A 15,505-nucleotide genomic window follows, 5' to 3' on the forward strand; every position below is an offset into this window, starting at 1 on the left:
CCAAAGCAACTACTCTATTCCAAACTTAAAATGGAAAGCGTCATGCTGGTGGTCAACAAAAGAGATTTAAAGCGTGTCTCAAGGCAAAACCAAAGGTGCTGTGGGCTTTGAAGACACTCACACTCAGGAAGCAAGGGAGAAACGTGCTAAGAGGAAGGCACGCTTGGCAAATCCACACCGGGATCAACTCCCGCCCGGAAACCAATGTCCCCACTGTGGAAGGACGTGTGGATCCAGAATTGGCCTCCACAGTCACCTACGGACTCATTGTTAAGACCGTGTTTATGGAAGACAATCTTCCTCGGCTACGAGGGATTGCTAAAGAAAGAGGAAGATAGCTAGACTGTAGCAAAGACCACTCTGGAACAGGGTGATGCTCCTTTGGAATCAAAGAATTTAGGACTCAGGAAGAAATCTCCAGGAGACTAAAGTCAGCTAAAGCCTTTTGATTTTATTTTTGACTTAGCAAGGATTCTCCAAACTTACAGAGTTGAAGAGGTTAGGTAGCAATACACACAACTGCAAGGCTGTGGGGAGGAGAGGGGAAGGGGGCTGGCTTGCCGGGGGCTGGTTGGTAAGGGGTCCCTCTCGGCTGGCTTTTCTTGGCTTCATTCGCTGAGCACCCAGAGGAACAGCTGCCATCATTTCAGGGGCAAGCTGCACATGAACCTCATCTTCAGCGAACACGGGGCAGCTTTCCATTTTGTGAACGCTGAAAGACAACGGCAGAGGAAGGAACATGTAAGGGATTTATTTTCCATCTCCTCAATGATTGGGGCCGGTCCTACCATTAGGCAGAATGAGATGGTTGCTTTGACACACACACACGTATTGGCTGAATATAAGCCACACCCAAATATAAGCCACACCTTTAAAATTGGAGGGGAAAAAGAAAAGAAAAAACACCCGAATATAAGCCGCTTTCCCTTTCCTCACTCACTCCATTCCGGGGGGACTACGCATGGGGCAGGGGCCGCTCCTGGCGCTGTTTGCCCCATGCTCCTGGCTCCATACCATGAGGCCGTGAATATAAGCCTCACTTTAACTTTTCATGGTCCGAATTTGGGGGGAAAGTGAGAGTTATATTCAGGCCAATACGGCATTTTAATGAAGGTGTGTTATGCAACTTGTCTTCAAATATCTCAAGGGCAAATATCCCAAGGTAGATGGAACAAACTTGTTTTCTCCTGCTCTGGAGGGTAGGATTCGAACCAGCGGCTTCAATTTACAAGAAAAGAGATTCCGATTAAACACCAGGAGGAAACTTTCTGACGGCAAGAGCTGTATGACTGTGGCATAGGACCCCCTCGGAAGGTGGTGGACTCTCCTTCCTTGGAGGGTTTTAAGCAGAAGTTGGATGGCTGTCTGTCATGGATGCTTCAGCTGAGATTTCTAGATTGCAGGGGTTGGACTAGATGACCCACGGGGTCCCTTCCGACTCTACGATTCTGCGAGTCTAAATAATTTCGTAAATGAGCAACCAGCTGTGGGAGAGATGCAGAGCCAACTAAATGGGGTTTGTTAGACAGCAGGCCAACTTGGCTGGGCTCTCTGAGCCCTTACTCCTACTAAAAGGCCGATATTGCCGGTAATTCATCGCAAAGGTAATAGCACGGCCCACTTCAATCAATGGATAGAAAACCTGGCAACTCTTGCATCCTTTGAACGGGTTGCTCTTTGACGCAGATTGTGTATGGATCAATATTACAATATTTGGAATCCATTTATAAAAAATAAAATGTTTTGTTAATAATTTTACATTATTTGGAACAATTGCTTTATACCGTATTTTCCTGTCTATAAGATGCCCCCTACTTTTTGAGCTCAAAATCGAGAAATAAATATTTTTAAACCTTCCATGTATAAGACGACCCCCAATTTTAAACTTAAAAAATATGGGGGGGGGGAATATAATCTTATACACGGAAAAATACGATATATCCGAAAGTATCACAATTTCAGTTTTTGTTTTGTTTTGTTTCTTTCCTTTCGTCTCACTCCTTCAGTGAAAACTTTATATTTTTTTTATTCAAAGTTTTCAGTGAAGGAGTAAAGTGAAAGGAAAGAAAGAAAGGAAGGAAGGGAACGAAGAAAACAAAAACTGAAATTGTGATAAAATGGAATATGTATTAAAATGAGAGCCTCCCCCTTGCCTTTGAAAATGACATAATCTCCGCAAGAAACTCTGTAAGTTAGGTCACTGTAAAGAAGATTTTTAGTGAGGAAATAGGATATTATTTTTAAGCACTGGTTAAATACAGAAAGTATAGAATTTAGAAATGATTGTGAGAAAATCATAAGGGAGAATTGATGGAAGTCAGGCTTAAATAGCCAAAATGTATATACAGTGGTACCTCGGTTTATGAACACAATTGGTTCCGGAAGTCTGTTCATAAACTGAAGCGTTCATAAACTGAAGCGAACTTTCCCATTGAAAGTAATGGAAAGTGGATTAATCCGTTCCAGACGGTCCGCGGAGTAACCGTTCATAAACTGAAGCGAACTTTTCCATTGAAAGTAATGGAAAGTGGATTAATCCGTTCCAGACGGGTCCATGAAGTACTTAAACTGAAGCGTTCATGAAACATGGGTGTAATTGGTTCCGGAAGTCTGTTCATAAACTGAAGCGTTCATAAACTGAAGCGAACTTTCCCATTAAAAGTAATGGAAAGTGAATTAATCCGTTCCAGATGGGTCCGCGGCGTTCATAAAACGAAAATTCATAAACCAAGGTGTTCATAAACCGAGGTTCCACTGTATAAGAATGGACGTTAAGATGGAATTTAATAACATGTTATTGTAAAAGGAATAAAAATTATTTAAAAGAAAAAAGAAAATGACATAATTTCTCCTTGGTCTCCCACTTCCCAATGCAGAGAAATCAGCAATTGGGCTCTTGTGTCTGAGTCCCAGACTGCTGACGTTTCCTTCCTTGCCATCCAGCTGCCCCCTTTCTCCCACAAAGCTTTTGCATTCCTCATTTGCAAAGGCCCTTGACCCCGATTGCCCTCCTTTCTTCTTACCTGTGGTATGGCTCAGCATGGCACAGGATTGGGTCCATGATGGAGGTTTGGGGGCGGCCTTATCCCATGGTAAGTAAAGGACTATGGAGGAATCTGCCCACTTCCACTTTCCATTCTGCAAAGAGAGCAAAAAACGGACAGGTTCTTTCTTGGGCAAGGTAAGACTGGAGTGCGTGGTTCAGCCGGCACTCTGCACAGGCCCTGGAAAAACGGGAAACTTTCAGTTTCCCTGGAAAGGCTTCTGCATCATACAGTTTTCAGAAGCTGACGTGGAATTTCTGCAAAACTCGTTATTAGCCGGGACAGCGCCATGGACGCAAGAGTGCGGCCTGGCCACAAAACGGTTAAAGGAGAGCGAAAACCAACTCTACTTAAAGTCCAAGGGGGGCTCTGCATGTACAGTAAAAAATGGGTTGGGTGAAGTTGCATTTCAAGGACTGTTGCAGGACAAAAACATGGTGAAGCAATAAGGTGGCAGAAAATATTATTATTATTATTATTATTATTATTATTATTATTATTATTATTATTATTATTATTGCTGCTTTACTATTTATACCCTGTTCATCTGGCTGGGTTTCCCCAGCCACTCTGGGTGGGTTCCCAACATAGGACTAAAAACAGAATAAAACTTCAAACATTAAAAACTTACCATGTCTTCAGATAGTCAGATACAGTGGTACCTCTACTTACGAATTTAATGCGTTCTGAACGCACATTCGTAAGTTGAAAAAAAATTGTAAGTCGAATCCCATAGGAATGCATTGGGAGAAAAAATTCGTAAGTAGAAGCAACCCTATCTAAAAATTCGTAAGTAGAAAAAATCCTATCTAAACCACATCCAAGATGGCGGACGGAGCTCCGTTCGTAAGTAGAAACATTTGTAAGTAGAGTTCTTCGTAAGTAGAGGTACCACTGTAGTTGTTTATTTCCTTGACATCTGATGGGAGGGTGTTCCACAGGGCGGGTGCCACCACCGAGAAGGCCCTCTGCCTTGTTCCCTGCAACTTGGCTTCTCGCAATGAGGGAACCGCCAGAAGGCCCTCGGCGCTGGACCTCAGTGTCCGGGCAGAACGATGGGGGTGGAGACGCTCCTTCAGGTATACTGGGCCGAGGCCGTTTAGGGCTTTCAAGGTCAGCACCAACCCTTTGAATTGTGCTCAAAAACGTACTGGGAGCCAATTTAGTTCTTTCAGGACCGGTCGTATGTGGTCTCGACGACCACTCCTAGTCACCAGTCTGGCTGCCACATTCTGGATTAGTTGTAGTTTCTGGGTCACCTTCAAAGGTAGCCCCACATAGAGCGCATTGCAATAATCCAAGCGGGAGATAACTAGAGCAGACACCACTCTGGCGAGACAATCTGCGGGCAGGTAGGGTCTCAGCCTGCATACCAGATGGAGCTGGTAGACAGCCGCCCTGGACACAGAATTGACCTGTGCCTCCATGGACAGCTGTGAGTCCAGAATGACTCCCAGGCTGGTCCTTCAGGGGCACAGTTGCCCCATTCAGGACCAGGGAGTCCTCCACACCCGTCCGCCCCCTGTCCCCCCGAAACAGTACTTCTGTCTTGTCAGGATTCAACCTCAATCTGTTAGCCACCATCCATCCTCCAACTGCCTCCAGGCACTCGCACAGGACCTTCACTGCCCTCACTGATTCCAATTTGAAAGAGAGGTAGAACTGGGTATCATCTGCATATTGATGGACACCCAGCCCAAACCCCAAGTGGTTGGGCAAACAGCTACAATGATGTATCTTTTGTCCCTATATTGTGTGTCCTAATGGAAGCGATGTCACATAGTCTAGGGACACTAACCTGCAATGAATTCCTGTATAAAGTCTGACCCCTGTCAGCCTCCTTACTTCAAACCCCAAGGGGATCTGCTTTCACAAATCACAATGGAGGAAGCAACCTCTGGGTGCCAACTGACTGTGTATCAGAGCTGCTTTAGTTGAGAGTTTTGCATTTCAGGGGGTTGGACTAGATGACCATTGGGGTCCCCGCCAGCTCTTCAATTCTATGATTCTTTGACTGCTCTCATTTACAGAACGGTTGCTTGTATGCATGGAATTGAAAGGGGGCAAGAGACTCCAATGGTCACTAATAACTGTGTGCGTTGTAGGGGTTAGAGACCCTTCCAGCTCTACAATACTGTGATCTAGCCAAGGGCACTAATTAAATAAAGCCCAGAGATGGAAAGACGACAAGGTCCCCTACCAGAGAGGAATGGCAAACCAAGCTGATGGACCATGCCGAAATGGCAAAGCTGCTTGCAAAACTCAGAAACCAAGAGGATAAAAACTTTATAAAAGGATGGGGAAAATTTATCAAGTCAGGCATAGGCAAACTCGGCCCTCCAGATGTTTGGGGACTACAACTCCCATCACCCCTCACCACTGGTCCTGTTAGCTAGGGATGATGGGAGTTGTAGTCCCAAAACATCTGGAGGGCCGAGTTTGCCTATGCCTGATCTAAGTTATCTAAGAGACCCCTGTAAGCAGATGGAAACATGGGCAGGGTTTCGATTTCACCTGTAGCGAACAAATACCATGGGCAATACGGAGTGATTAAAAAGTTAGAATATGAAAAAATGCAGTTGAAAATGTTTAAAATGGGGGGAAGCCGTGAGATTCGGAGGAATCTCTGTATATGTATTTATATTTGGATTTTTATAACCTTGTATTTGTAAAATAAAATAAAATAAAATAAAATGATTTCCCCCCCCCCAAAAAAAGACCCTTACAGATCTACATAGGTCTGTTTGGTCCTCATTGGCCTTGGCAAAGCAAAGGCTCCCTTCTGCCCAGCATCCCAACTTTCTCCCACCCCCCTGCTCCCACCTACATGGACCCGCACTTTCTGTGCCCAGTCGAGGTGCCAGGGGGAGGGCCGGACACTCACCCGGCGTGGGTCGTGGAGTCCGATCCAGATTCCTTCGGAACCGGGCTGCTTGTCCACATGCTTGTCCAGGATGTGGCGGCTGATCAGAGCCCCCTCTGACTCAGAGAGGATGGAGGAGAGATGGGAGTTGGGGCCAATTTTCTGGCAGCTGTTCTGCGTGGGTGCAAGGGAAATGGGTTGAAGTTTAGACGTGTTACTTGGAAAATCAATCAATCAATCAATCAATCAATCAAGTCCACCTCCATTGAACTATACCCATTCCCTTGTTCCTATTTAGTTTCCCGGTATGAGTCCCTTAACAACTCGGGAGTGGTGCCCCTATGAAATCGCCCGACTCCATTTGTACCCACTTCGACCCCTTCGATCTGCAGAACTAGCTCCCTTGCAGGTACTGCTTAATTCCGCATTTGTGAGAAACTGGGCCCCGTCCTTTGGAACTCCCCGCCTCTTGACCTGAAGCAGGCGCCTTTGCTGCACACTTTCTGGCTCCTGCGAAAAACATTCTTCTCTCGGCCAGCCTGCCCAGAATACTAGTGCGTGCTTTGATCTGGCTTTTAGCATAACGTTGACCTTAATAAAAAAATTCCTTCAGTAGCACCTTAAAGACCAACTAAGTTTATATTTTGGTATGAGCTTTCGTGTGCATGCACACTTCTTCAGATACACTAGAAACAGAAGTGTCAGACCCTATATATATACAGAGGGTGGTGGGGGTGGGTGGGAATGGGTGATGGGCTGATGGGAGTGGTAAACCTGTAGATGGCGTAGGGTTTGGCCTGTTTGTCCAACATTGTGTATGCCATCAAATGCCAACGGTGCCCTTCAGCTCTCTATATTGGACAAACAGGCCAAACCCTACGCCAAAGGATAAATGGACATAAATCTGACATCAGGAACCATAAGACTGAAAAACCAGTAGGGGAACACTTCAATCTCCCAGGACATTCTATACAAGATCTCAAAGCAGCTGTTTTATTACAGAGAAATTTCAGGAACAGACTGGAAAGAGAAGTTGCTGAATTGGAAATCATTACCAAGCTTAAAACCATGGAAGCACCTGGGATGAATAGAGATATCGGATTCTTATTTCATTATGCATGATCAAGCTTTCTTTAGCACCTCAGCCCAGGACTAATTGCAGCCATCAGCAGCCATTAACAGCCATCTACAGGTTTACCACTCCCATCGTGCATGCACACGAAAGCTCATACCAAAATATAAACTTAGTTGGTCTTTAAGGTGCTACTGAAGGAATATTTTTATTTTGCTTCGACTCAGACCAACACGGCTACCTACCTGTAAGTTGACCTTAATTGTTGTCCTTTTGGATCTTTCAAATGCTTCTTTTTCACTGTCCTGATGTATATTCCCCCCCCCATAAAATATTTGAGAGGGCTGCCCCCCCCCAAGTTGATGAGCATTGCCATTCAAATGGTGTCTGTGCAGCACATCACGGGATCGAATATGAAGGGCAGAGCTTACTTATCCCCCCCCCAAAAAATATTTTATTCAAGTTGGTACCCCTGGAGTATACACTTCAAGAATTGACGCCAAATACATTACTTCTGGTAAATGGGCCACCATAGAGGGCCACTAGAGGGCAGTGAAAATCCATGTGCTATCTAAAACCCAAGGGGCGCATGGATTGCCAGAGGTGAAATATATCTGATGTTATTTTCAGATATGATTATTTTGACTATGATTATTTTAATTGTGCAATGCGGCTTGTTCTGTTTTTTTTATGGTTTCTTTGCAACAGCTTCGGCAGCACAAGTAAAATAATCTTTGCATTCATGAGGGCAAGAATCAGTTCCCCTCAAGGCACCGTAGGAAAGCTCCTTACTTCGGCTTCTTCCCACGAGGCTGGTACGGTGAAGACTCCATAGCAGATATCCTCAAAGTAGAACCAGTCTTCAGGGCAGGTCAAGGTTTCTGATTTGCCTGTTCGAGGGACGGGGAATTTAGGGCCGCCACATTTTGAAGAGCAGAAAAGAGCAAATTTTAAATTTTACCCCGAAAAAGAGGACATGTCCTGGACACATGGGAACCCTGGGTGGGAATGTATGGGCAGGGGCCAAATGCCGCAGTGGAGCGCCCCCAAATACCACAATACAATGAGGGACAGGACGACAGGTGTCTCCCCCCTGATAGAGCTCGAAGCTGGACTGTTCCTTTGTAATGGTCAGAGGATCGGATTAGGATCTGGGCAAACACACTTCAAATCCCTGCTCGGCCATGAAGCTCACCGGGTGAGACTTTGGTAGAGACTCTCCAGCGCCACCGGCAACCTGCTCTGTTGCGTTACGTGTGCTTCTTCCTACTCAGGCGGAGCGGCGAGGGGCGTCAGCGGAGATGCCCCTCGCCACTCCACCTGAGTAGGAAGAAGCACAAAGCGCATGGCAAGCTGATCCATAGCACACTTTGTCTTTTTCCTACTCAGGTGGAGGCGGAGCGGCGAGGGGGCACCGCGCTGCCCCCCGCTGACTGGAGCCCGGGGCCCCCCACCCCCACCCCCTATTGTGACGCCCCTGAGTCTCTCTCTCTCTCTCTCCCTCTCCCCAGCCTAGCCCACCAGATAATGGGACATACAGTCGTGCCTTGGTTCTCGAACGGAATCCATTCCAGAAGTCCGTTCGACTTCCGAAAACGTTCAAAAGACAAGGCGCGGCTTCCGAATGGGTGCAGAAGCTTCCTGCGCTCAATCGGAAGCCGTGTCGGACTTTCGGGTTCCAAAGAACGTTCGCAAACCGGAATGCTCACTTGCGGGTTTGCAGCGCTTGGGAGCTAAAAGGGACGAATACCAAGGCGTTCGACAACCAAGGTACAACTGTAAATGCATACAATCAATCAATCAATCAATCAATCAATCTTTGCCTGAGGCTGGGGATTTGGGCTTCTCCTATACCCTGAAGCAGGGCTCAGCAAACCTTTTCAGCTGGGGGCCGGTCCACTGTCTCTCAGACCTTGTAGGGGTCCAGACTATATTTTGGGGGAGAAAAAGAATGACTTCCTATGCCCCACAAATAACCCAGAGATGCATTTTAAATAAAAGGACACATTCTACTCATGTAAAAACATGCTGATTCCCAGGCTCTCCGCGGGCCAGATTTAGAAGGCGATTGAGCCGGATCCGACCCCCGGGCCTTAGTTTGTCTACCCATGGCCTGAAGCTTCTAATCTCTTCCAATTTAGGAACGTAGGGACAAGATGGAAAAAAAGAAGTTCCCACCAAAGAAGAATGGATATGCAAGAACTGTGCAACTATGCAGAACTGGCAACATTGGCAGCAAAGTTAAGAGAACATTTTACGGAAGAATGGATGCTTTTTTCGGACTCCTTAAAGATGCATTATAATACAATGAACTCGCGAGCAGGATTTGAGCTATGAGCAACATAAGTACTGTAGATTGAGATTAATGGGAAGTAATTGGGTAATTTAGCTGAGATTCCCTGCATCGCAGGGGGTTGGACTAGATGACCCCTGGGTCCCTTCCAGCTCTAAGATTCTATGATTATAATACAGTGGTTATGGTTCAATGGATAAAAGATAGAGCAGAGCAGAAGGGGAGAAACAAGAAGTCCATGGGGAAAAGGTCTATTGATTGTAAATGTTGAAACTTAATCAAATATAATTCAGAAGAGCGTAAGAACAAGATAAGAGCCTGCTGGGTTGGGGCAAAGAGTGCCCATCTAGTCCACCCTCCTGCTATCACAGTGGCCAACCAGATGCCCGGGATTCGAACACAAGAGTCTTCTCCCCTCCTGCAGTTCCCAGCAGGTGAGATTCAGAAGGTGAAAAAGGAATGGGATTGCTTTAAGAACTACCTGACAAAATATGGTTCCAAAAGCAATACTTGGTTGTGCTTAGATTAATCTCACAGATATAAGGGAGGGGGGGGGTTGAACTGACTTGAATAAATGAATACAGAATATTTGTCACTTCTCTTAAGTGTCGAAGCCGCAAAGAGATAGGGGGAAGTCAACTAGTATAGCGGGGATTCCAACTAGTTTTCCGGAACAGAAAGAAACTGACTATAAAGAGAGAAAGAAATGAAGGAATACAAATGCAACTTACTTCCGAGAACCCGGCGTACAGAATGTTCTAATTGCTGTTTGTATCCTTTGAACAAACAGTTTCATTAAAAGGTTTAAAGAACCTTTTAATGAGGGTGAAAGAGGAGAGCGCAAAATATGGTCTGAAGCTCAACATCAAAAAAACCAAGATCATGGCCACTGGTCCCATCACCTCCTGGCAAATAGAAGGGGAAGAAATGGAGGCAGTGAGAGATTTTACTTTCTTGGGCTCCTTGATCACTGCAGATGGTGACAGCAGTCAGGAAATTAAAAGACGCCTGCTTCTTGGGAGAAAAGCAATGACAAACCTAGACAGCATCTTAAAAAGCAGAGACATCACCTTGCCGACAAAGGTCCGTATAGTTAAAGCTATGGTTTTCCCAGTAGTGATGTATGGAAGTGAGAGCTGGACCATAAAGAAGGCTGATCGCCGAAGAATTGATGCTTTTGAATTATGGTGCTGGAGGAGACTCTTGAGAGTCCCATGGACTGCAAGAAGATCAAACCTATCCATTCTTAAGGAAATCAGCCCTGAGTGCTCCCTGGAAGGACAGATCGTGAAGCTGAGGCTCCAATACTTTGGCCACCTCATGAGAAGAGAAGACTCCCTGGAAAAGACCCTGATGTTGGGGGAAATGGAGGGCACAAGGAGAAGGGGACGAGAGAGGACGAGATGGTTGGACAGTGTTCTCGAAGCCACCAACATGAGTTTGACCAAACTGCGGGAGGCAGTGGAAGACAGGAGTGCCTGGCGTGCTCTGGTCCATGGGGTCACGAAGAGTCGGACACGACTAAACGACTAAATAACAACAACAACAACAACAACAATCCTTTGAACAATTTTGTGTACTGGACTCTTTTTCCTTTAAAAAAAATATTTTCCCTTTTTCTTTCCCCCCCTTTCCCCCTTTTTATCTTCTTTTTATATTTTTTTTTTGTATTTTTCTTTTTGAATATTTGGATGGAATGTTTAATTCATGCTTTCTCTGTAATTTTTAAAAATGCAATAATGACAATAACAACAATAATACAGAAGCATCGCTGCCTCTGACTGTGAAGGTGAATCTGCAGAATCTTCTTTTAAAGCCATCCGACTTGGTGGCCACCCCTGTCTCACGTTCGAGCGATTTATCTTGAGGGCCTTGCATTTCAGGGGGTTGGACTAGACAACCCCTGGGAGTCTCTCCCCACTCTCCTATTATGATTCTATAACGGCTTAGGTTCAGTCACCAGGGCTGGACCCCGAGCATCCCCACAGGAGGACTCACCTTGCGAGACGACGCTGCCAACCAGGAGCCCCAGGAGGAAGAGATGGAGGCTGGAGACGGGAGCCATCTGGGAGAAAGAGAGAAAACAGGGAAGGGGAGGGAGAGCGCCGGGGGGGGCGAGGTTATTTTGCCGAAGGTCCTCGAAAAGAACTTGTAATATGTGCCCAGATGTCAAATCCAGAAACATTTGCTTTTCCTTCTCCAACTCTTTTCGATTGCTGTGGGATGTACAGCGACTGAGCGCCTCTCAAGTGACGGGCAGAATGAAACCATGAAGCTTACTCACTTCTTTCCCCGTGTCTGTTAGAAATGATGACAATCAATCTCCCTTCCTTAGAGAGCTCAGTCTTTCTTGCAGGGGTTCGAGGCGAAGGTGGGTGCTGTTTCGTTGCTCTGGTGCAAATGCTGGAAGCGACCGCTGTGTTTCAATGCCAAGGCAAACTCGGCTAATGTCCATTTTCATGCTCTCATGGTTGAGCAGTGAACCAGGTACCAGGAAGGACAGAGAAATGGGACTTGGCAGGTGGAATAGATCTTTTCAAGACAGCAAGTTATTTCAGTCCCCTGCATCTAGGAGAGGGGAGAGACTCCGCTCAGTTTGAAATTAAAGATGAAACTACCTGGTTTGTTTGTTTGTTTACTGCATTCATATCCCACCTTTTTCTTCACAGAGCTCAAGGTGGCGTGCAGAGTTCTTCCCCTTTCTCATTTGATCCCTGCAACAACCCTGCGAGGTGGGTTAGGTTAGGTTGAGAGGCACTGCTGGCTGGCCCAAGGTCACCCCGTGAGCTTCATGGGCGAATGTGGGATTTGAACCCGGGTCTCTCCCAGGTCCTAGCCGGACATTCTAACCACTATCCCACAACTCATTTGCATTCTCCGAAACAACACACAAACAAACAAAAATTATTATTTTGAAAGTCACAGTTCTCTGTGTTTTTCAATGCCACGTAATGTGTGCAAAAATACAAAGACAAGGGTAATTGTGAACGCAAATGTATATAATAGTCTATAAATGCATTGGATCAGACAAAAGAGGGTTGCAAAAATATGCGTTTTAGGCAAGATTGCAGGGAAAAAATGTTTACATTTGGAGAAGATTGTGGTAAAATGTAAACGAACTTTTGCGAGGAATTAAAGAAAGGTGGAAAGGTGGAGAAGTGAACTTTAATAAAGTGGAAACAGCGGAATTGAGAAGAACAGTTTACCTGATTTGCAGAAAAAAAGAGGAAGGAGTCCTATCTCATCTTTTAACTTCTGTTTTATAAATCTAGCACTGCTAGGTTTCTTTTTGTTTTCCAATGTTTTTCTTAGCGATAAAAATATCAGTGTGGAGTGAGCAAATTTTTATTCTGCAAGCGTGGCCCAGAGAAAAAAGTTTGAGAGCCACAGATGTAAAACTTCACAGCTGTTCCAGCATGGCCCCCACCCCCCCACCCCACAACCTCCTGGGAAAGGAGGAATTTCTCAGAACTGATCGAGGGTGCAATTTACTAAAGGAGGGGGAAAGCTGGTGGAAAACACGAGATTTGCATTTTAAAAAATACTGTGCAGTGTGATTCATGCGAGTGATTTTCGAATATTTGAAGGGCTGGCGCAGGGAAGATGGAGCAAGCTTGTTTTCTCCTGCTCTGGGGAGGGGCGGGGGCGGAGGGCCTTGAACCTATGGATTTGAATGACAAGGAAGGAGATTCCCACTAAACATCAGGAAGAGCCGTGGACTCAGGGCCAGATTCAGGTTTGATGAGGCCCTAAGCTCCTGAAGGTAATGGGGCCCTTTCGATGTCCAGCTGTCCTTTATCAACAACAAATGGTCACTGATTTTTGTCTTGAATATATGCTATATGGTAATTTGTAGACCTAATAGGTTGTTGTTGTTGTTTAGTCGTTTAGTCGTGCCCGACTCTTCGTGACCCCATGGACCAGAGCACGCCAGGCACTCCTGTCTTGCACTGCCTCCCGCAGTTTGGTCAGACTCATGTTTGTAGCTTCGAGAACACTGTCCAACCATCTTGTCCTCTGTCGTCCCCTTCTCCTGGTGCCCTCCATCTTTCCCAACATCAGGGTCTTTTCCAGGGAGTCTTCTCTTCTCATGAGGTGGCCAAAGTATTGGAGCCTCAGCTTCAGGATCTGTCCTTCCAGGGAGCACTCAGGACTGATTTCCTTCAGAATGGATAGGTTTGATCTTCTTGCAGTCCATGGGACTCTCAAGAGTCTCCTCCAGCACCATAATTCAAAAGCATCAATTCTTCGGCGATCAGCCTTCTTTATGGTCCAGCTCTCACTTCCATACATCACTACTGGGAAAACCATAGCTTTAACTATACAGACCTTTGTCGGCAAGGTGATGTCTCTGCTTTTTAAGATGCTGTCTAGGTTTGTCATTGCTTTTCTCCCAAGAAGCAGGCGTCTTTTAATTTTGTGACTGCTGTCACCATCTGCAGTGATCAAGGAGCCCAAGAAAGTAAAATCTCTCACTGCCTCCATTTCTTCCCCTTCCATTTGCCAGGAGGTGATGGGACCAGTGGCCATGATCTTGGTTTTTTTGATGTTGAGCTTCAGACCATATTTTGCGCTCTCCTCTTTCACCCTCATTAAAAGGTTCTTTAATTCCTCCTCGCTTTCTGTCATCAAGGTTGTGTCATCTGCATATCTGAGGTTGTTGATATTTCTTCCGGCAATCTAAATTCCGGCTTGGGATTCATCTAGTCCAGCCTTTCGCATGATGAATTCTGCATATAAGTTAAATAAGCAGGGAGACAATATACAACCTTGTCATACTCCTTTCCCAATTTTGAACCAATCAGTTGTTCCATATCCAGTTCTAACTGTAGCTTCTTGTCCCACAAAGAGATTTCTCAGGAGACAGATGAGGTGATCAGGCACTCCCATTTCTTTAAGAACTTGCCATAGTTTGCTGTGGTCGACACAGTCAAAGGCTTTTGCATAGTCAATGAAGCAGAAGTAGACATTTTTCTGGAACTCTCTAACTTTCTCCATAATCCAGCGCATGTTTGCTATTTGGTCTCTGGTTCCTCTGCCCTTTCGAAATCCAGCTTGCACTTCTGGGAGTTCTCGGTCCACATACTGCCTAAGCCTGCCTTGTAGAATTTTAAGCATAACCTTGCTAGCGTGTGAAATGAGCGCAATTGTGCGGTAGTTGAAGCATTCTTTGGCACTGCCCTTCTTTGGAATTGGGATGTAGACTGAAACCAATGTCTAACTGATACATATTATTTCTTGGTTTAATCAGGACCCTCAGATCTATTGGTCACCCTGCCTTGGGGCAAGCCAGAAACAGGCAATCTGCAATCTGATCCTAACCATGTTTACTCAGAAGTAAATCCCACTGCATTCGCGTGGGCTTCCCCCCAAATAAATGCGTATCAGATGGCAGCTTTAATATTCCCTCCACACAACTTGATCTAGCATTGACTCCAAAGGTCTGGACCATTTCATCCCACCTGTATCCAGTCTTTCTTCAGTGTCCCCACTTTTTACATGAGTAGAATGTGTCCTTTTATTTAAAATGCATCTCTGAGTTATTTGTGGGGCCTGCCTGGTGTTTCTACGTGAGTAGAATGTGTGCTTTTATTTAAAATGCATCTCTGGGTTATTTGTGGGGCATAGAAATTTGTTCATTCCCCCCCCCCAAAAATAGTCCAGCCCACCACATGGTCTGAGGGATGGTGGCCCCCTGCTGAAAAAGGTTGCTGACCCCTCTCTCACCACAAGGAAAAGGAAGATTCTACTCTGCTTTTCCCCCCAAGGCCAAACTGAAACAGATGAAAATCTGCCCCCCAAGGAGGTTAAATGGGAATTTTGCCACAGGTTTTAATAGAGCCAGGACTCCCCACCCCCACCCCCAGCCAACAAAATAGCTCAAGGCTTCTGGTTCCCGGTTTTCTATTTTAAAGTCTCTGGGCTGTACACAAAGTACGTTTCTAACAACACTGCTTGGGGGGAAATAACCGTGATTTAAACGCTTATCGATCATGGTTTGGAAAGTAGCAGTTTATGCATATCAATAAGCTTATCACTCTTCCCTATAGCACCTGTAACCAAAACGTTGTGTGTCCCCCCCATGATTAAAAAAAATACAATACGACTTTGAGAGAGTGAAAACGCCTGCTTAATTATTATTATTACTATTATTCAGCAACAGAATTTTGCCAATGCAGAGGCTTAAAAGGGGCGGCTGTCTAAACGGTAGGCAAAAGCAACCACACATAACA

The 15,505-nt window shown here is 45.5% G+C and overlaps 1 protein-coding gene across 1 annotated transcript; it reads right to left on the reverse strand.

Moving 5' to 3' along the window:
- Positions 1 to 431: 431 nt before the first annotated feature.
- LOC148684687 (C-type lectin Cal-like) lies at positions 432 to 11,840 on the reverse strand. Its single transcript, XM_088651948.1, has 6 exons — positions 11,557 to 11,840; positions 11,271 to 11,337; positions 7,772 to 7,869; positions 5,929 to 6,081; positions 3,024 to 3,138; positions 432 to 712 (listed from the first exon to the last, which is right to left on the reverse strand). The coding sequence occupies exons 2-6, from the start codon at positions 11,335 to 11,337 to the stop codon at positions 642 to 644; spliced, it is 504 nt and encodes a 167-aa protein (XP_088508074.1). The 5' UTR covers positions 11,557 to 11,840; the 3' UTR covers positions 432 to 641.
- Positions 11,841 to 15,505: the final 3,665 nt, after the last annotated feature.

This window comes from Zootoca vivipara, chromosome 9 (genome assembly GCF_965207765.1).
Source record: "Zootoca vivipara chromosome 9, rZooViv2.hap1.1, whole genome shotgun sequence".
NCBI lineage: Eukaryota > Metazoa > Chordata > Lepidosauria > Squamata > Lacertidae > Zootoca > Zootoca vivipara.

Excerpts from the sequence above, each read along its gene's own strand:
- LOC148684687 (XM_088651948.1), bottom strand. The coding sequence starts at position 11,337 with ATGGCTCCCGTCTCCAGCCTCCATCTCTTCCTCCTGGGGCTCCTGGTT. Across the intron at positions 6,082-7,771 it reads CCTCGTGGGAAGAAGCCGAA|AACAGCTGCCAGAAAATTGG; the intron begins GTAAGGAGCTTT and ends GCACCCACGCAG. Across the intron at positions 713-3,023 it reads CATGCTGAGCCATACCACAG|CGTTCACAAAATGGAAAGCT; the intron begins GTAAGAAGAAAG and ends GTTGTCTTTCAG.